Source organism: Haliotis rubra, unplaced genomic scaffold (genome assembly GCF_003918875.1).
Source record: "Haliotis rubra isolate DU_JTF1 unplaced genomic scaffold, ASM391887v1 Scf162, whole genome shotgun sequence".
Lineage (NCBI taxonomy): Eukaryota > Metazoa > Mollusca > Gastropoda > Lepetellida > Haliotidae > Haliotis > Haliotis rubra.
Genome location: NW_025765581.1, coordinates 793,315 through 816,909, shown reverse-complemented (window position 1 = coordinate 816,909; position 23,595 = coordinate 793,315). Strand labels below are relative to the sequence as shown.

Here is a 23,595-nt window from a genome sequence, read left to right as displayed (position 1 = left end):
AAACATTTATCTCAACACGCCAGATAATCAGGAACTTTGGTCGTACATTCTGCAGATGTTGGTGCAGGAGACGAGAAAGTTCCTCTGAACAGTTATCAATTTCTTCAAGATTCTGGAAGACAAATTTCCAGCGGTCATGAAATCAGCCTGTATTTTCCCCAGTTGATTTAGAGGGACTTTAGAACCGCACGATATATTGTGAAACGTGGGTAGACTCGAATGCCCAGATCTTCCACAGTGGAGACGGTTTTTTCTCCCTCTCGTCCCACGCCTGCCCACACATCGTCCCTCTGACTCCCCCGTCGTCGGCTGAACATCACCACACCATGTGATCAGTCGTTAGCCTTCGCGAACACGGCCATTTACGAGAAGAAAGCATGTGGAATCACCATTGGAAACCCTAAACGACTTGGTTATCGACAAGGACGGTTGAAATATGAGCCTTTCTTGGGGGTTAATGGAATAAATACAACATATATAATACATATATATATAATGATACTGTGTATATATTATTATTGTGATAATAACATGCCACGAGAAAATATTCTCGTTATATATAGAGAGACATAGAGAGGTAGAGAGAGGGGTAGAAAGAGAGAGCGAGCGTGAGAGAGTAGAGAGTGAAAGGGACAGAGAAAGAGAGAGTGAGAGAGAGGGGAGGTAGAGAGAGGTAGGTAGAGAGGGCGAGAGTAGGGTAGGGAGAGGTAGATAGAGAGGGCGAGCGTAGGGTAGGGAGAGAGGGGGGGGGGGGGGGGGGAGAAAGAGAGAGATTCAAACAGACAGATCTAGACCGACAGAGACAGAGGGCGACAGATAGACAGTCTTTGATTTTCTGCCATTGCTTACGATCTTTTTCTTTCTAGAGAGAAATGTAGAGAGGGAGACAGAGAGAGTGAGAGACAAAGGGAGAGATAGAGAGAGGGAAGAGATGCACCATACATTCTTAACACGTTGCCATGCGTTGCCACCAATGGATTTCGCCATGACAACGAACAGGTAGGTGGTTTTTACACCGGCACCTTTATTCACACCAGGAAATGCATGACGCCTCTTTTGCTGTGAAATCGTGTAGTGAGTGACCTATGTCAGTGTTTTGTAGCACCATCAACTTGGCATTAGTCAGTACAAACTATCACACACGCAGATGAATAACTTTTGATCGTGAGTAACATATGTAACGAAAGAAACATATTAATAAAACTTTGCCATGCGCGGCCATGCGTTGCCATAACGACTTCAGATTTAGCTGACTAGGAGTCGGTTTCTGGTTATAACACTTGAAAAAAAGTACTAGAGTTTGTACTTTACTAAGAAAGTGTAATCCCAAATATAACATATGTAACATAGATATAGCGAGGGATAGGGAGATAGAAAGAAAGAAAGAGAAATGGTAATTGTCCGAGACCTGCACAACTTCGGGTTTTCCTCCCACATTTAGCAGATACTGGGTATTACTGGGTTACAACGGTTAGTCCGTGAAAACATAGAGTTTCTTGTTCTTTGTTGTTTTACGCCGCACTCAGCAATATTCCAGCTATATATGGCGGCCGTCTGTGAATAATCGAGTCTGGACCAGACAATCCAGCGATCAACAGCATGAGCATCGACCTACGTAATTGGGATACGATGACATGTGTCAACCAAGTCAGTGAGTCTGACCAGCCGATCCCGTTAGTCGCCTCTTACGACAAGCAGTGGTTGCTGAAGACCAATTTTAACCCGTAATGAAAACATAGACAGAAATGTCTGGTAATGTCAAAGTGCACCATGTCCGTTTGGAGAAATCTTTCAAAAATATACTGACGTAGAAAAGAAAGTGATTTTCCTGATACCCACACACAAATCGGTACAAGATATCTGTGCTGTTTTAGCAACACATGGATAACGTTTGAGTCTTGCAAGTCACAATTAAAACACTTTTAAGGTATTTACGTTGTCTTTTGTAAAATAGTCCCAATCACCATTTGCTTACTTTCTTTCATACATCAGTTTACATACATAGATGGGGAAGTAGATGAAACCCCACCGCCTTACATGGACCAACTCCACACATCCATAAACAAGGATGTGATTCAGGAAGGTATTACATCACCCACTCAACAAAACCGTAGTATGGACGAAAATACCTTCAATAAAATCCCTCGATAATGGCTCTCGTGAAACGAAAGAAAGATTCCGAGCAACTGAAACAAGACTACATCGACGTTCCGATTGGTATTCCGACTGTAAGACAACACTAACGAACAACCAGGAATGTAGATTGTGGGATGACTGATGCGGCTCTCCTGCTGATGCTGTTGCAGAACTTCACCAATACACCTACATGCAGATCAGTTGTCAGGAAGCACAAGAGTTTCGATAATATCGAGGCATGTTTTTAGACATTGGGAACAATTCAACATTGACAAAGTAGAATTATGAAGACTTCACCAAGGACAGACGCGGACTGTTTTTTTTGTAATTATGAATGTGACGTAAAAGATTATTGGAGGAGGATTACACGAGAGAAAAAGAAAGTAAATTCGATTGCGGCACGTCATTACTTCAGCTGCAGAAACATCCATTTAATGAGTGAGTGAGTGAGTGAGTATGGTTTAACGCCAATTTTAGCAATACTCCAGCAATATCACGGCGGGGGACACCAGTAATGGGCTTCACACATTGTACCCATGTGGGGATCCATTTAATGAAACACCTTTGATGTTCCATCTCTTTCTGTCATTTTGAATTTTTTTTAAAGATCCGGGTTAGGATTGGTCTTCAGCAACCCGTGCTTATCCTAAAATTAACGGGATCGGGTGGTCAGGCTCCCTGACTTGGTTGACACGTGTCATCGTATCCCAATTGCGTAGATCGATGCTAATGATGTTGATCACTGGATTGTCTGGTCCAGACTCGATTATTTACAGACCGCCGCCATATGGCTGGAATATTGCTGAGTGCGGCGTTAAAAAACAAGCAAAACAAACAAACGTTTTGACAAAGTCATTATATCTAAAAGTGTGTTGTCATTGGTATAATATCATATAACAGAAAGCGGAGATCCTATCATTTCAAGTTATATTCTCATGTACAGTATATGTACGTATAAAACACATGCTAACGGGTGTTTTCTCGAACACGTGGTACCTTCACTATCTAATTGCTATTCATGGACATTCTATAACATGGTCGAAATACATCCTGTATCGATGAAAATTGTTTCCGCATTGTGTACTCCATCCTCCTTAATCCAGTGCAGTAAAAGCGTGAGTGAGTATGGTTTTGGTTAAGCAAATGATTATTTGTCTGTCAACACGAACCATATAATGTGCATCAATTATTTTATAAATTGTTAATGGTTACCCCAAGACAGGGGCCGTTGGGTAACCTTGTGGTTAAAGGATTGGCTCGTCACGCCGAAGACCCGGGTACGATTCCCCACATGGGTACAATGTGTGAAGACCATTTCTGGTGTCCTCCGCCGTGATGTTGCTGGAATATTGCTAAAAGCAGCGTGAAGCCATACTAACTCACTCACTCACTCAATACCCTAAGACAATGAAGAAATGTCATAATGCACAACAGACTGTCGAAAGTAGGTCCGTTTTTCTCAATTTTATTGTGATTAATAAAGAAACAATATCAATCATTTATATTATTTTAGAACAATTACACTCCAGATAAACGAGAATCAATGTTTAAATTCTTTTTAATGCATTTGTCACACATTCCCATTTATTAAAGTGAAATTCAAAATTTCAAAATGTTTAAATCGGTTCTAACAAACTATTTTAAATACCCGGTTGTCCCTCTACAGGTTGTGTTTACAAGATTACTTGGACACATGTTTGATCTTAATTTTTGACATGATAATTCGAGGCTTTCGAACACCGCTAAATAAGCACGTACTAGCGCTAAGAGTCAGTTTCCGGCTCCGGATATAAGTTTGGGATCACGTGTATCCTCACTGAGATATACAAGATTACCTTGACCGAGGCCACGTGTCAGTAGTTAGCTGATTAGCTATCAAGGCCCGTAATAGCTGACTAAACGATGCGGTCTTTTAAGAAACACGTGTTTTATTGCGGAAGGTCAGTTTTGTTTGTTGTTTCTGTTTGTGAGGTCACTTAGTTTATGTGTCCGGCGGAAGGGCCATAAATTAGCTGACCTCGTGTCAACAGCTGACTGACCCTCCCCCTTTGTCGGGACATCAAACAAACCCAACACTTCCGCTGCGATATTTACAGAATGTTAGGCCTTTGTGTTCTGTATTGTGTTAAGCATTATTTCTCTATCATTAGCAACCGAACAATGTCTTGCAAAGAAAAGATGCTAGAGGAAAGCTTAATATTACCATTTCTTTGATAGTATACTGATTGTCTAGTATCAGTGGTAGCTTCCTTCTGTGTTAAACTTCAATTCATCATCATAGGCAATGAAACTGTCTTACAAAGACAAGATGCTGGAGAATAGGTTAATATTACCATTTCTTTGATACTGATTGTCTAGTATCAGTGGTAGCTTCCTTCTGTGTTAAACTTCAATTCATCATCATAGGCAATGAAACTGTCTTACAAAGACAAGATGCTGGAGAATAGGTTAATATTACCATTTCTTTGATACTGATTGTCTAGTATCAGTGGTAGCTTCCTTCTGTGTTAAACTTCAATTCACCATCATAGGCAATGAAACTGTCTAACAAAGACAAGATGCTGGAGAATAGGTTAATATTACCATTTCTTTGATACTGATTGTCTAGTATCAGTGGTAGCTTCCTTCTGTGTTAAACTTCAATTCACCATCATAGGCAATGAAACTGTCTTACAAAGACAAGATGCTGGAGAATAGGTTAATATTACCATTTCTTTGATACTGATTGTCTAGTATCAGTGGTAGCTTCCTTCTGTGTTAAACTTCAATTCACCATCATAGGCAATGAAACTGTAGTCAAGGCTGGGTATTCGTTTACACTGACATTCTATATTGGATACATATTTTGTTTGTTTTCAGAATGTGATTGGAAGCAAAAGAGGTGTCAAATGTAACGTCTAACCTTGACAAGGGACCATATTATATAAAAGGTGCTAATTATATAATGTCGACAAAATGGCCTTCACCATTAGCAATGTTTGACGCCATAAGCTGAAAGCCCGCATTATTTATATTGGCTATTGCAGAAATTTAGATTAGACTAAGTGCGGTGGGGTAGCCTAGTGGTTAAAGCGTTCGCTCGTCACTCCGAAAACCCCATTTCTGGTGTCCCCCGCCGTGATGTTGCTGGAATATTGCTAAAAGCGGCGTAAAACCAAACTCAGTCAGTCAGTCCGAAAACCCAGGTTCGATTCCCCACATGGGTACAATGTGTGAAGCCCATTTCTGGTGTCCCCGCCGAAATAATGTTGGAATATTGCAAAAGTGGCGTAAAACTAAACTGTTAAGCTACACTCTCTAGTTTAGACTAACATTTAGTCCCGGAGACGAAGTTGCCTTCAAAACTAGATCCCATGAATATAAAAAAAACTTGAGCCGAATCTGGATGTGTGATTTTTTTTCTACTTCCATTTTATTGTGCAATGAAAACATATAAGGCTATATGTACTTGTAAAAGCAGTTTTTATATAATATTTGGGTGGCGTATTGAATGAGTGAGTGAATATTGATTATGGACGCGTCAGCAGTTTTGAAGATATTCTCGGCGAGGGGTATTGCATGAATCGGACATTGTCTGCATACGGTTTTCTTTCAAGTAATCGGAGTGAGTGACGGCTGTTTAACGCCTTTTAACATAATAAATGTCATAACAGGCTCGATCGGGACGCTAGACATGGGCATCTCGGGAATCGAACCAGGGTCTTCGGCGTGGCGAGTCAGCGCATCCTCCATATTACTACACAACCAACTCCTGACGACCGCAAGTCTATTATCATGGTCTATTCCAAGACGATTCAATGTTCTTGACGTAATTACACGTTAGAGTGAGTCTAGTTTTATGCCACTTTTAGCAATATTCCAGCAATATCACGGCGGGGGGCACCAGAAATTAACTTCACACACCGTAGCCATGTGGAGAATCGAACCGGGTCTATTGCGTGACGACTTAACGCTTTAATCTCTAGGCTACTGACACCCCCAACCCCCTGCTCGTGAGAGGAACGATTGAGGCACCAATAACAATTGGTAACCTTTCATTTGTTCCGATCATATCTGGATATGAGACGAGATTTCTGCGATCACGATGATTCAGATTTCCAGAAGAGAATTTGTCACTGTAGCCTAAACCGAGATTGCATAGCGATAGTAACAGTAGCACAAGAACGTCGGTATTTTTAGTTGCCAAGGACGTCGAAAGAGTCTCCAGCTAAGACGATCAGCGGCCATATACAGAGACCACAGCGGAGGGAGGCTTTGCTTGAAACAATTTATGAACACGTGACTGGCCTTTGTTTGCTGTAGATGTCGGGAAATGACATTGACTAAAAAACCTAAGCTTAAACAAGAGACTCGAGTATCGCGTCTAATTCACGTGGAGGGCTACGTGATCCGAGGAAAATGGTCCAAGGTTTAGTTGACAGTTACAGGAACCAAGGGCGTCCTTATTCGGTTTGCTGGAAGGGTTCGGGGGCTGAGGGGTCGACATATGGAAATACATTACAAGGAGTATGTTTAGGGATAAGTCTGTTTGTTTGTTATTCAACGCAGTGCTTGGAAATATTGGACTGTGGTCTGTAAATATTCGACTCTGGACCAGATATTCCAGTGACTGACACCATGAGCATTAGTTCATGCAATCTGGATACGATGACATGCATGAACTAAGCCAGAGAGCCAGACAGCCCAGTCCAGGGACTGACCGACTGAGTTTGGCTTTACGCCGCTTTTAGCAATATTCCAGCAATATCACGGCGGGGGACACCAGAAATGGGTCCAGTCCAGGGAATCGAACCAGGGTCTTCGGCGTGGCGAGTCAGCGCATTCTTCATAGTACTACACAACCAACTCCTGACGACCGCAAGTCTATTATCATGGTCTATTCCAAGACGATTCAATGTTCTTGACGTAATTACACGTTAGAGTGAGTCTAGTTTTATGCCACTTTTAGCAATATTCCAGCAATATCACGGCGGGGGGCACCCGAAATTAACTTCACACACCGTACCCATGTTCAGAAATATTGGACTGTGGTCTGTAAATATTCGACTCTGGACCAGATATTCCAGTGACTGACATCATGAGCAAAGTCCATGCATTTTGGATACGATGACATGCATGAACTAAGCCAGAGAGCCAGACAGCCCAGTGATGAACAGCATGAGCATCGATCTACGCAATTGGGAAACGATGACATGTGTCAACCAAGTCAGCGAGACTGGCCACCTGATCCCACTAATCGGCTCTTACTGAAGATGGCTGAAGATCGATTCTAACCCATATCTTCCGGGATGGATAGCATTGATAATCTCCTAAATACGCAATATTTTCTTTCTGTATATGAGGTCGTCTTTTGCTTTGGTGAAAGCATGTGCAATGAATTTCTTTAGGGAAAATTGATAGTTTGTAAAGTATGTAGCAGTATTTGACCTCCACCAGGGCTCGTTTCTTACCCTTGCAGTGTGTCAAATTTGACGGCACTTCCGTCCCTCTATAGTGGAAGAAATGGCGCTTTAATGCTTTCATTCCTATCTCGTTAATGCGTTTTGCCAATGTCGTTAATGCTTTCATTTACAACGTCATTAGTGCTTTCATTTAAAATATTACTAAATGATTTCGGTTATAATGTCATTTTTTTGCATTTAGCTTCAACGTCATTTAGGCTTCAGTTACAATGTTTTTCAATGTTTTCATACAGATGTTTATACCCGTGAAGACCCGGGTTAGAACTGATCTTCAGTAACCCATGCTTGTCGTAAGAGGTGACTAACGGGATCGGGTGGCCAGGCTCGCTGACTTGGTTGACACATATCATCGTATCTAATTGCGTAGATCGATGTGCATGCTGTTGATCACTGGATTGTCTGGTTCAGACTCGATTATTTACAGTCCGTCGCCATACAGCTGGAATATTGCTGAGTGTGGCGTTGAAAACGACTAAACAAAACAAACAAAAGATGTTTAATTTGTCATTTGAGAAGCCATTTTGGAAACCCAAGAGCTCAAACATGGTGCTGGCAAGTTTAGAAACATAATCACAGCAAATCTCGGAATAGGATCATATACCTTTGGGCTTTGGCTTTAGAAGCAAAATACACCACGTCATGCCCCGCTATAGACGATATGGCTACCCGTAGACAGCCGACCAGTTTCATACAAAGAAAAACATATTGGTTCAGTATTCCGCCCACCATGCTCCATTTGAGTGAGTTCAGTTTTACGCTTTTAGCAATATTCCAGCAATATCACGGCGGAGGACACTAGACATGGCTTCACACATTGTACCCATGTGAGGAATCGAACCCGGGTCTTCGTCGTGCCGAGCGAACGCTTTACCACTCGGCTACCCAACGCCCCGGCCCTGCTCCATCTGAAACAAGGATGAAGATGTAAACAAACAAGATAATTTGAGAAGCCATTCTGTGACGCCCACGTAATACATCAAATGTATTTTCGCTCCCTCAATCAACCTCAGGTTGAACTATCGCCGTGAAACATGTAAACAACAGGCAGATAGGATTACAAGTTTCATTAAAACATGGTGATACCATCTACAGCCAAACACTCTCCTCGAGAATGGATCGTTGCAAATTATATTTGTTTGTTGCATATCAACGCACTCAGCAATATTTCAGCTACCGATATATAGCTTCGGTTTGTAAATAATCTAGTCTGGACCAGACAATGCAGTGATCAACAGCATGAATATCGATCTGCGTAATTGGGATACGATAATATGTGTCAACCAAGTCAGCGAGCCTGACCACCCAGTCCCGTTAGTCGCCTCTTATGACAAGCATGGGTTACTGAAGACCAAATCTAACCCGGATCTTCACGGGTTTGGGTTGCTGAAGACCAATTCTAACCCGGATCTTCATGTAAACAACAGGCAGATAGGATTACAGGTTTAAATAAAACACGATGATACGATCAACATATTCCTCGAGAATGGATCGTGGTAGCTTGTGTAGGTGGGTTCCTAAATCTATTCACTGACGATAACTAGTATTTAATCATAATATTAGCTTACGATGAAACGTCGTTAACTTGCGATCGAAGCCAATGACCTCCGCACATCGTTAACACAACGTTGTTTCATAACAGGCAAAATCATTATCGCTTCTGAGGTTTCATATCGACATTTGAATCTAAAAACGGATGTGTCGATTTTTCTTTAACCCGTTAACCCGAGTTCACTGTTGGACCTACACTTAAAAAGCCCACATTAAGTGACAAGGGTATAATCATTGTTACATACACCTAACTGAAACAGAAACTACTGCATTGTTATAAATTTCAAAAAGTGCAACGATTTATGGAGTCGTACCGATATCGTAATATCAGAGCAGAGATAGAATAATTCAGTATCATGATAACAATTAAAGTGCCTTCAAAATAAAGGTTTAGTAGCGTTGCAGCTCTGCAGAAAGAGTGGATGGTTTTCGCCGCGCACTTCACAATATTCCAGCTAATAGCGGCGTTCTGTTATCTGGATTTCGACGTAATTCTGCGACAACCAGTGAATCCATGAGCATCTACTTACGCAACCATGACATGTGCAAACCCAGTCAACTGCTGTCCACCCGATCCACCTCTTACGACAAGCATGGGTTACTGGAAGGTCCATTCTAACCTGGATCTTCATTCAAAATGCCACAGTTTAGTCACGTCCCTATCAGGCGCACCGATCCAAAGAAATTCTCGGAGAATACGCCAAATTCTGACGTATTAGAAATCATTTCATCCAATTGTCTCGTTTTCTTGCATCCATTATCCATCTGAAACGTTCGCTTGAGCGTATGTTCGGCTGACAAAAGTATCCATTCCACTCTGCAATTTTCACATTAGATCCATATATGTTCGGTTTGAAAGAGTTTGGTTCCATGGCCGCGTTCCACTATATTCCAGCAACATTCACGGCGGGGAACACCAGAAATGGGTTTCCATATTTCTTGGGGAATCGAACCTGGTCTTCAGCGAGACAAGCAAACGCGCTTTAACCAACCAGGCTACCACACCTTCCACATTGTTCACCTTTCCTTTTACCGTAACTTGTAGAAACCTCCCGGATATTGTGAAAATACTTGTTAAAGTTTCACCCGGTCAATTTCTAATATTGTTTTATTAAGTAGGTTTGGATCCACGAAGTCCATCACCAGAAACGGTCTTCATATTTGACACTTGAAACCAAAGCCTGCCTGTGTAACCACAAGGAGTTATAATCCTTCTTAGAATGGGAGCTGTTATTAAATGTGCATTAAATGCAAGTGGCGATGAAAAGTCATGATTTGAAAAAATCGTAATGACGTTTGTTTAAAATATGCGACATGTTTGTACTCTTATCAATAAAGATAGCACGTGTGCCTTGTAAGACGACACCATCCTCCATGCAGCTAGCCTCTCCACCACCCACCAGCCTTCTATCCTTCTTCTGTCTCCCTCAAACTCCATTTGATTCCAGAAATAATTACAATTTGTTTTTTGTGGTCATGTCTGAAATACTTGCCCAAACCTTTCAACCTGTTTGTCTCTTCTTACCCTACTTACTCCTATCATCCATGGGACCATTTCCATGTTCCTGCCTACCCATCTCCTTTCCTCACCCTGTCTCCCTCCCACTTCTAATTCCTTCCTCAGTTCCCACCTCCACCCCATCTCCTTGGTTGTCTCATTCCTCTCATTCCTCTCCCTTCCTGCACTTCCTCCTCGTCGAATCCACTCCTCTTCTCCTCCTTTCCTCTCCTTCCTGTCTCCTCCTACCCACCCCATCTCCTTCCTCCTTACCCTCCTTCTCCTTGTCTCCTTCCTTCCTTCTCACTTCCCTCTCTCCTTCCCTCCTTCCTCCCTTCACTTTTATCCCATTCCTTCCATATCCTATCCTTCCTCTCATCCCTCCTTCCTCCATCCATCCATCTCATTCCCTCACATCCTTCCTTCTCTCCTTCCATCCTCCTTCTCCTTCATCCCATCTTCCTCCACCATCCTTCCTCCTTCCCCACCCATTTCCTCATCCATCTCCTTCCCATCTCCATCATCCCTCATCCTTCCATCTCCTTCCTCAAGCCCATTTCCTCCACTCCTCCCTTCCTCCATTCCTCACCCATCTCCTTCCTAAATGCATCCCGCATTCCTTCCTCCCTGTCATCATTCCTCCTCCTTCCTTCCTCTCCTTCACCCCTAATCACCTCATCTCCTTCCTCACTTCCCAAACCATCATCTCCTTCCTCCTCACCCATCTCCTTCCTCACCCATCTCCTTCCTCACCCTTCCCATCTCCTTCCTCTCCCCTAAACCATCTCCTTCCTCACCCATCCCATCTCCTCCTTCCCACCCCTCCCCATCTCAACCCATCCCCATCCTTCCTCACCCATCTCCTTCCTCCTCCTCACCCATCTCCTTCCTCACATCCCTCCTCCCCATCTCCTTCCTCACCTTCCCTCACCCATCTCCATCTCCTTCCCTCACCCATCTCCTTCCTCACCCATCCTCCATCTCCTCACCCATCACCCCATCCCTTCCTTCCTCCATCCCATCTCCTTCCTCACCCCCAAACCCATCTCCTTCCTCTTCCATCCTTTCTCCATCTCCTTCCTCACCCTTAACCCATCTCCTTCCCTCACCCCATTCCTCTCCTTCCTCACCCCCATCTCCTTCCTTCCTTACCCATCTCCATCTCCTTCCTCACCCATCTCCTTCCTCATCCACCCCATCTCATTCCTCACCCCCAAACCCATCTCCTTCCTTACCCACCCCTATCTCTTTCAGCACCCCATCCCTAGCCTTGCTCCAAGGTTGTACTTAATGGTAAACCCATGGATGGATAGTAATTCTGTCCTTTAAAGGGGCAAGTCTAACTAAGCGGACAGTACTCTTAGAAGGCCAGTCTAGTTTTAAGGATTGTTTAAAGAATTTTCATTTTAACCATTAATTATTCCTTTAGAGACTTGTGCAAGTCTACCACATCCCCATATCCTTTCTCACCCCTAGATGTTATCACGTCATCTCTGCAACATACTACGGTGTATTACATGAAAATCACGTTCTCAAATACCCCAGAGTCTTAAACGTGTTTGAAGACGTCGACCAGAAACACTGCAACGAATGGTAACCCTTATCAGCATAAACCCAGACGTAACACGATCCCTCTACTATCTCCTTGGCAAACTCTCCAAGGCAAAATTATGGAACACCAGCTAAATAAACACAAGCCGCGTGTATCTAAGGGACTATATAGATAACACATACCCAGATAACATGCACGTTTGACCGCTTGACCGCCCACGCTCTCCTGCGGACAATAGAGGCATTGTTGATGCGTTCGCTCTGCTTCCAAATGGGACGGGCGCTCACAGAAAGGCTTGTTCGTGCAGGATGCGAAATAGTGATGTTGTTTACACAAAATACTGCTCAGCCGACGAGGATACAATGTCGACAGCGCAAATGAGATTCAGCCGCAGTGTAATTTTGACATGCAATTTAGACGACAAAACGGTATGAGATCTGATCGGTTTATTGACGTTCTGTATGGAAACTAATCTAGCTGCTTTGCTATATATTTTCAGAACATCCCATAAACGATATTTTACAGCAACACGTGCATATTAGAACATAAAGAAATTAAGCGACGAAACTCTTATTCATAAATAGTCGATCGTGCGATTGTAATTATGGGCATGTTTTGTTATAAACAACTATCAAATTGTGATGATACCGGAAACAGCTGTATTTTCTCTTTTAATGATTCTATTTCGTTTAAAATTTTCGAAAAATATATATCAACATTTGTATTGCATTTCGCTCCTAAAGCCAAAAACCTAAAACATGTGGCCCCAATCCATGATTTGCTGTGATTATGTTTATACGTTTATACGCACCATGACTGCGCTTGTGGTTTTCCAAAATAGCTTCTCAAATGACAAATTAAACATCTATACGAAAACATTTAATGTAACTGATGCATACAAGACGCTGAAACTAAATGCAAAAATGACATTGGAACTGAAAGCATTAGTAATAGTTTAAAAGAAAGCACTAATGACGTTGTAACTGAAAGCATAACGGCATTAGCAAAACGCATTAACGAGATAGGAAATGATCACATTAAGACGCCATTTCTTCCACCAGGGGAGGCTTGTCAAAATAGACACACTGCAGGGATCAACATCTTGCACTGGTGGGGGTCAATTACTGTCATGTAAACAAAACACAAGGACCTGTCTGATAAGAATAATGTATTTCTAAAATCAGAATTTGATGTCAGGAATTTCATTACTGTTATATACTTTTCGAAGTATGAGTTTTCTTTGAAGAAATTCATTGCACATGCTTTAACCAAAGCAAAAAAACCGTATTTAAGAGATTTATGGTATTCACCCGGAAGATTCGGGTTAGAATTTATCTTCAGCAAACCACTCTTGTCGTAAGAGGCGATTAGCGGAATGGGTGGGCAGGCTGACTCGGTTGACACATGTCATCGTATCCAAATTACGTAGATAATGTTGATCATTGGATTGTCTGGTCCAGACTCGATTATTTACAGAACGCCGCTTATAACTGGAATATAGTGCGGCTTTAAACAATAAACATAAAAGCGGTGTAAAACCATACTCACTCACTCTTTTACTTCACTGGATTACCGAGGATGGAAACAATTTCCATAAATACATGACATATTTACCATTGTATGATTTCTACCATGCTATAGAATGTCAATAAATCGCTGTTTAATAGAGATGACAAACCAACCAACCAGCCAACCATCCAAACGACCGACCGACCGACCGACCGACCGACGAACGAACGAACGAACGAACGAACGAACGAACGAACGAACAAACAAACAAACAAACAAACAAACAAACAAACAAATATGCATTACATACTCTCGAGATACTAAAGTCAGATTGGATGCAAACGTGTAACTGTGTAATGCTAGTATATGTGGTATTTGCAAACGTACATATGTGTCGTTTTCACTGACATATATAGGACAGGTCTTCCCTTTGCTGTGTTCTGTGGTCTGATGGGTTTCGACGGGGATTAGATAATCCATCAGATAGTACAACGGTTAATCACGCTGCTTTAATCCCCAGGGGGACCTGACATATATCTATTCCGAATGCTTCGAAACTGTCTTCCCTTGAACTGACAGACACGTATATTTACAAAACTAGCGTCCAAGTATAGATTTCCGCTTGTGCAATAGCCCACGCTTTTCCAAAACACGTGGAAGCAATTGTCCATTCGAAGCAGTGGTTATGTGACTCACATGGCTAGTTAAAATATCCTTGCGGATAGTTATACAATGTCCCAATGGGATTAGAAATCATGATTTGTCAAATGAGTTTCTTTTTACTTCAGGAAAGGGATCGAATGTCGGTTGCCATGACCTAGAAACCTTGCTTTTTGCGGCAAAGGTTGGATATAAGATACAAGTTGATTGCTGAAGACGTTATAGGTAATACGCGTGAACTGATTATTTACAGCTACAGTTTTATTGACAACGGAGGGTTGAGATGTACAGCTTGTCGGTTCATCCTCTGTGTGTGTGTGTGTGGGTGTGGGGTGGGGTGGGGGTGGGGGCATTCAGGTGGGTAAATGGACCCAGTTTTTTCATTGATAACAGTTTGTTGTTTATGAAAGTTTGAATGGATATCCGAGGTTGTTGAGTGCGGGATTGGGGATTTAATGGTTAATGGGGAGAGTTGGATTTAAGGAATGTATTGAATGAAGGTTGGGGGTCTTTGAGTGCTGGATTGAGGATTGTATTGAATGAATATCCGGGGCTGGTGAGCGATATTGAGGATTGTAATGAGTACTGGTTGGGAGGGTTGGATTGGGGATTGTATTGAATGAAAGTCGGGGATTGCTGAAAGATGGAATGAGGATTGTAATGATTAATGGTGGGGGGGATTGGGTTGGATTGGATTGGGATTGTATTGAATGAAAGTCGGGGATTGCTGCGCTGAAAGATGGATTGAGGATTGTAATGATTAATGGTTGGGAGGGTTGGATTGGGGATTGTATTGAATGAAAGTCGGGGATTGCTGAAAGATGGAATGAGGATTGTAATGATTAATGGTGGGGAGGGTTGGACTGAGGATTGTTTGGATGAAGGTCGGGGATTGCTGCTGAAAGATGGATTGAGGATTGTAATGATTAATGGTGGGGAGGGTTGGACTGAGGATTGTTTGGATGAAGGTCCGGGGTTGTTGAGTGCGGGATTGAGGATTGTAATGATTAATGGTGGGGAGGGTTGGACTGAGGATTGTATTGAATGAAGGTCGGAGGTTGTTGAGTGTTGAGTCAATATTACATCAAAGTGAAAAATTCATCAAAGTCAAATTTCTTCAATGTCAAAATTTCAATATTTTATCATTTTCAATATTACACCAAAGTCAATATTTCAATATTTCAAAGACTGGGTGGGAATTGGCCTCATCATTATAGTGAAAATAACTGGGTAATTGTCCTAGGTGGGAATTGTCCGGGTGGCATTGTCCGGGTGGGAATTGTCCTGCTCCCGGGTATAGGGTAGGTTTGGGGTGGTGTGGGTATAGGGTAGGGCTAGTCTGGGTGGGTATAGGGTGGGGTTGGGTGGTGTGGGTGGACCTAATTGTATGGGATATTTTCGGGGAGGTGGGACGGGGATGCTGGTGGTATAAGTAGGACAAGTGGAATGGGTGACGGGGCAGCATTAGTGGTGACAAAAGGCGGGGATGGTATCCTTATATCCCCTATTGTCCACCCTCCCAAAAACACTGGACACGTGAAAGCAGAATCTGACCCAGCACGTCTACAGCAGAAGCTCTATACCATCATTCCGACCTCGCCCTATAGCAGTAAGGAATGGATATTCTCTAGCAACACTAATGCAACATGTCAAGCCTCACGATCCGCTGTCATTGAACCTTACCTGTGGTCTAGCGAGAGATTTGCCATTAATTAGAAAACGAGATCCAGCCCTGTTCAACGGCATTACGTGTATCCGCCCATGTGTATTTATTTTCTATAATCTCCTTGGCGAGGTTTATCTCTTCGATTTGGACTTTACCAGATGGCGTTGGTTCTGCTGCATTCTGACAAGAAGGCGTAGGCTGACATACCGTAATTCTTCAAATAAACGCCTCGAGTAGACATACGTCTATTCGATTTCATCTTCGGTTATCATGGATGTCATACCTCAGTGATATTAGAGTGAGCGAGTGAGTTCAGTTTTACGCCGCTTTAGCAATATTCCAGCAATATCCAGGCGGGGACCCCAGAAATGGGCTTCACACATTGTGCCCATGTGGGGACTCGAACCTGGATCTTCGGCGTGACGAGCGAACGCTTTAACCACTTGGCTAAACTACCCGTGATGTTAGAATACATACCCAGTCAGGTCTATGGTATTTATCGTAATAGGAAGGTGGGTGGGGTGGGTGAATGAGTATGGTTTTACGCCGCATTTCGCAATATTCCAACAATATCACGGCGGGGGAGGCCAGAAATAGGTTCCATGTCTTGTACCCATGTGGGGAATCGAACCTGGATCTTCATCGTAACGGGCGAAAGATTTAACCACTAGGCTCGAGTGGATATATAATTAAATCTTTGAAGGGCATTTAGATGAGAAAGCAAACATACACTCCGAAACGTCGTGTTATTCACAATAAAGAAGTTGACATCCATAAATCTTGCTTTTCTTATGGATATATAATCGTATATAATTATAAATATATAATTATGGATAATTGAGGATGATCCAGTGCAGGCGGTGTTTTCGTTTTGTATTTTTATTCCTGGTTTTGTCTTTTGTCCATTTATCACAAAATGAGTCTACAGGGGTTGGTTTTCAAGGATTTACAGTATTGACCATTTCCGAGCCTACTGGATCATGCCATCGATCATCAGAGAAACCAACCAGACTAGTTAGTCAATGGGAATATACCTTATATTGATAGGCAACATATTTTGGCACAAAGAGCCACAATGATATATACATGTAGTCTTGGTTTTTTCCCTACATAAATTTATAACTGTTGCAACAATTTTCTGTTCGGAGCTTTTTACGTTTGTTGTTTAATCCTAACTACACAATACTCTACCCGTGACGGTCCGGCTTAGAATGAACCTTCAGTAACCCATGCTTGTCGTAAGAGGCGACTAACGGGATCGGGTGGTCAGGCTCCCTGACTTGGTTGACACATGTCATCGGTTCCCAACTGCACAGATCGATGCTCATGCTGTTGATCACTGGATTGTCTGGTCCAGACTCGATTATTTACAGACCGCCGCCATATAGCTGGAATAATGCTGAGTGCGGCGTAAAACTAAACTCACTCACTCACACAATACTCCATCTACATGTATATGACGCCCGTCTGTATGGACCAGACAATCCAGTGATTCACATCATGAGAATCGCCCAAGTCAGTTAGTCTGACCACCCGATCCCGTTAGTCGCCCCTCTCGACGAGCTTAGACCATTGTAAGACAAGCATGGCTTGATGGAGACTAAGCCTTACCCAGTTTACGGGTGGGAGTTGTTTATGGAAGAATAACTTAAGAAGCAATATTGCTTAATATTTTTTTTTACTATATATATATATATATAATCATTAATTTATATCAGCAATGATATCAAAATGTGTTTTTTCTTCAAATATGTCTCAGTAATAATAAACATATAAAAAATGAAATATTTATGAAACATAAACATCTGTATCGTCACGTTATCTTTATGAAAGGTAATATGGGTCATAATCATAAGTATTTATATTCATATATTCATACAATTTCAAAGAGTAATACACAATTTCATCCGTTTACACGAATAAAATAAACCGTAAAATACCCTACGATAACAAAACACAATTCTGTAACTTTTAACGTAAAAATCGAAGCCTTTAACTATGAAGTCTCTAGCGACCATGCCATTACACAAATGATTCTGGAGCGTCTATAAAATGGTTATAATATTCCATATTTCTGCCATATTCATGAATTGATTCAGACATGTGCGTAATACACTCCTACTCCTACAGCTGTCACTGACGGAGCTGTAGGAATTCCGGTTTCTAACTGTACGTGGGTGTTTAGCGGAAAAGCCAAGGCACACCCACAAGAGTTCTGGTCAAAACCGCCCGGAAATGAAACTTAAAAGGCGTGAATGACGTAAGGAATATTATTGGTCGGTATACGTCTTCAAATGTGTTTTATTAATAATGGTCCACGATGAATATTTATGTGAGATAAATGAATAATAGGATGAGAACTATTTCTTCCTGAACTTGTACATGTTGAAGCTAGAATATTGTTGTGTGCAGTGTAAAACCAAACTCACTCACAGGAGCAGCTTATAAAGCTGGACGTCAGACGCCAGGTAGATGTTAATCATCGATATTTGCATCCCAATTCTAACCCATCGCTCAGACTCCTCAAACCTTAACCCGAACCATAACGCTCTTCGTCATACTTCTATATCACACTCCATCCCCAACCCCCAAAAACAACAACAACAAACCTCACCCCCACCCCAAATAAAACCCAAAACAAAACCAAACAAAAACAAACAAAACTCATCATCCCAAAGTGTCAAGGCCAGGTCTCCATCCTCCTCACTCCCCTCACACACGTTAACATCACTCCTATACACAACCCCTCCCACCTCAAACTCATCCTCACCCCCCAACTTTTGTAGCCTCACCCTTACAAATACAACATCGTCACCCTCCAACTAACACGTTACCCCCAAATTAAACCCTAACCCTTCCTTATTGGGATAACCTCCCACCCAAAATGAAATGTTAATGTTCCAACATATAGTAATACAAAAACAATATTTTAAAAAAATCAAAATGAACAAAATAGAAGCTTTCGTTTTAAATATATTTCTGTTAAGCTAAAGATGAAATCCCTTAATCCAACTATTGTCCCAAAACACTGATATAAAATTCTTTATTTATCACTATCATATGATATTTGAGAATGATATAATATGGCCCAAAGTACGGAATTAGTTTTGTCCTTTTCCTGTCAACGTTACTAGAGTGATGCTGCAATGCAACCTTCTTCGTAATGTACAGAGTACGTAAATGAATATAACTATCGATAACCTGAGTCATGCTTATTAATGTCGATCTCTCAGCACATATGCTCCCCGCCTTCTGGGAGAGTAGTTTCTCACCTAATCCCTCTGATTCATTGGCAGAGGCTTAATATTCTAACAGATCCATTCCATTACCTGATTGTGTGAATGAAAGTCGAACACACTCTGTACTCGTGAGTGCTTCAAAGGTAAGAGAAACAAAGAGATAAAGATTTGAGGATATGAAGAAATGAAACTACAAAGATATGAAGCTGCTAATCAATAATGAACAAAGGTCCAAGGAAAAGGGAAACAGATACAACGATACAAAGAAACACAAATGACAAAAATACAAAATTACAAGGAAGCAAAGGCACAAAGTATCAAAGACACAGAGAAACATGATACAAAATGTAAAGAGGCAAAGGCACAAATTAAAAAAAAAAAGTTCCAAAAATACAAACATTCACACGAAACACAGCTACGAAATACAAGGATTGACACGAAACACAGCTACAAAATATAAAAATTCACACGAAACACAGCTACGAAATACAAGGATTGACACGAAACACAGCTACGAAATATAAAAATTCACACGAAACACAGCTACGAAATACAAGGATTGACACGAAACACAGCTACAAAATATAAAAATTCACACGAAACACAGCTACGAAATACAAGGATTGACACGAAACACAGCTACAAAATATAAAAATTCACACGAAACACAGCTACGAAATACAAGGATTGACACGAAACACAGCTACAAAATATAAAAAATTCACACGAAACACAGCTACGAAATACAAGGATTGACACGAAACACAGCTACAAAAATATAAAAATTCACACGAAACACAGCTACGAAATACAAGGATTGACACGAAACACAGCTACAAAATATAAAAATTCACACGAAACACAGCTACGAAATACAAGGATTGACACGAAACACAGCTACAAAATACAAGGATTGACACGAAACACAGCTACGAAATACAAGGATTGACACGAAACACAGCTACAAAATATAAAAATTCACACGAAACACAGCTACGAAATACAAGGATTGACACGAAACACAGCTACAAAATATAAAAATTCACACGAAACACATCTACGAAATACAAGGATTGACACGAAACACAGCTACAAAATATAAAAATTCACACGAAACACATCTACGAAATACAAGGATTGACACGAAACACAGCTACAAAATATAAAAGTTCACACGATATAAGATAAAAGATACAGTCACACACAGAAAAAAGATACAAACATAAAAAAAAAGCCACGTGTACCAGTGACCATATTATTCCAATCGCCTAAATATCTTGAATTGAATTGAATGGATACGAACTATTTCTTTCTGAACTTGAAAACCAAATTGAAACCAGGACTCTGGCCTGGAAAGAATGAAGTGAAGGCACACCTGGACGTACGAGTCTGTAGATCTGTAGACTAATGCTAGTTATAACGGCTGAAGCCAACTGTCGCATGTAATGTTGGGAATACATATTTAACGCTAGAATGCTAGCTCCTGATAACTTTATATATAAACATAATTTGAACAAGTGACAATCTCGCCATTTCGATGTAAGGTAATCTTTCTTTTCCTCGGTCAAACCATTTCCATAACTGACCGGAGCTAAATATGGTGGTGCATGGGACTCTGGAACCGATACCATTTTTTCCCTCTGGCTGAGGAGCAAGCTCATTAGTATCATCTTTCATGGATGAAATCTGAAAATACTTGTAAGTTGTTTTTAAAGTAGCATAAGAATTATCCACATTTCATAGAAACGGAGACTGCTCTAAAAAAATAACATATCCATAACATACCAGATGTAAAAAATGCCGAAATAATTAACTGTAGGGACGTGCCTAAAGTGCCTAATGGCAGGTACGCTACTGCTGGTGACAAAATGTATTTAACTGTACAAAAACCAAAATGGGTGATCTTAATCAGTCGTTTCTCCCACTCATTATACTTCTCTTGACAACCTCCATAAACTCTCCATCTTTCGTTCTTCTCTGAAAATTATCTCTTAATAAAAGCCCATTTGGAATAGGCTGCTAACAGGGGACCTGTGAAGATCCGGGTTAGAATTGATCTTCAGTAACTCATGCTTGTCGTAAGAGGCGACTAACGGGATCGGTGGTCAGGCTCGCTGACTTGGTTGACACATGTCATCGTATCCCAGTTGCGTAGATCGATGCTCATGCTGTTGATCACTGGATTGTCTGGTTCAGACTCGATTATTTACAGAGAGTTGACATATAGCTGGAATATTGTTGAGTGCGGGGTAAAACCAAACTCACTCACTCACAGGGCCGCTGAGCAGCTTATAAAGCTGGAAGTCAGACGCCAGATAAATTTAATTATCGATATTAGCATCCCAATTCTAACCCATCGCTCAGACTCCTCAAACATTAACACGAACCATAACGTGTGGTCACGCTCGCTGACTTGGTTGACACAAGTCAACCAAAATATCAACTAAATATTTTACACTTTACGCTGTACATCATTCTTGTGCAACACTCTGCCAGTCTCTTTCGTACAGCAATCTCTCAGTCTCTGATAGTACTGTAACAACAATCACTCAGTCTCTGAGGTTGGGGACCGCCTCCGTGGTGTAGTGGTTCGAGCGTCCGCCCGGAGAGCGGAAGGTCGCGGGTTCTGATCCCCGACCGCGTCATACCAAAAGACGTTAAAATATGGTACTTGTTGGTCCCTGCCTGGCGCTCGGCATTAATGGGTACAACAAGGACTGGTCGGCTCGGAGTCGGTATAATGTGTCTGAGTGGGGTATTCATGCTTCACTGCGGCGTGGTATCTCAGTGGGCTAGCACTATAAAACCAGCTTAAGTCTGGGCTAGTACAATTCAGCCGCACATACACATACACACGCATTCACGTCGTCATATGAGCGAAATATTCTCAAGCACGACGTTAAAACCCAATTTCACCTCACCTCTGAGGTTGGGTAGTCTAGTGGTTAAAGCGTTCGCCTTTCACGCCGAAGACCCGGGTTCAATTCCCCACATGGATACAATGTGTGAAGCCCTGTTCTGGTGCTGGAATATGGCAAAAGGTGGTGTAAATGTAGACTTACTCACTCATCCTCATGGACCATACCGCAAGACCTCATCTTGTCAGTATCGTTGAAGCCTACTTTGAGCAGGTTGCGTGGCCAGCTCCGTCACCCTACCTTAGCCCTGTCGAACACAAAATGAACGAGCTGCAGATCCCTGTTTCTTTTCCGACGCCCTGTACAGGATCCCGGCAATGCTCTTAGTGAAGAGTGGGACCACCTTCCCTTGGCAACATTCTAGACTTGGCAACACATATGCCAGACTCTGATCGCATCACATAAATTCTTAACATTTTTTACAAATAGGTGTCCAGAATCTACAAGATAAGTCATCGCATCTCCAATTTTCAACAAATTCCTTGTATCACCATTGTCTCCTCACTCCTGTTGTTTCCATGTCATTATACTAACATGTTTTCAAAATGGAATTGTTATAACGTACCTCATTTATAAGTGGAATATATCTGTGTAATTCTATATCTTTGTACCTCCTGTGTATATAATTGTAGAAATGGGGTGGTGGGGTAGCCTAGTGGTTAAAGTGTTCGCCCGACACGCCGATGACCCGGGTTCGATTCCCCGCATGGGTACAATGTGTGAAGCCCATTTCTGGTGTGCCCCACCGTTATATTGCTGGAACATTGCTAAAAGCGGCGTAATTTCTTATTGAGTTTTAAAATAGATGCACATAATTTGACATATTTTCTTCAAAACTGTTGATTCGTTGCAATCTTTAGTACATATTGTATACGCTGGACTCTTGCGGACAGATTTTGAGTATGGATGGCGTGTGGTTAAAAATACGAAAGAAAACAGCTTCCTTCTTAAGTTCGCTGATTAATATGGCTGGAATAGGACTAAACTGTGTAAAACTGTTCTCATTCGACTAGTGTTAACCAACACCTTTGTTCAAATGGTTGAATGAGTTGGGGCGACGGGGTAGCCTAGTGGATAAAGCGTTCGTTCGTCACGCTGAAGACCCGGGTTCGATTCCGCACATGGGTACGATGTGTAAAGTAATTTCTGGTGTCCCTCACGTGCTGGAATATCGCTAAAGGTGGCGTATGTGGTTCCCTCAAACCTACAATGGTCTTAAGTGCACAGAAATCATGAATACAGTGCAGTTACGACCACTGTAGGTTTTCGGGCACCACAGGCGTTAGACCGTACTAAATCACTTGAAAGGGTTAGTGAAATATAGAATGAATGGATGAAAGAGCAAATTAACGACAAAAGAAATGAATGAAGGTTTGAATGAAGGAATACACGTTAATGAAATCGTAA

The 23,595-nt window shown here is 41.7% G+C and overlaps 1 protein-coding gene across 1 annotated transcript in view; it reads right to left on the bottom strand.

Moving 5' to 3' along the window:
- The window catches only part of LOC124271631 (mucin-5AC-like), a 56,277-nt gene extending 45,375 nt beyond the window's left edge, over positions 1-10,902 (bottom strand). Inside the window, exon 1 of the mRNA XM_046706786.1 lies at positions 10,737-10,902. Within this exon, the coding sequence (XP_046562742.1) occupies positions 10,737-10,902 (166 nt within the window). The remainder of the gene's footprint in view (positions 1-10,736) is intronic.
- Between the last annotated feature and the right edge of the window lie 12,693 nt (positions 10,903-23,595).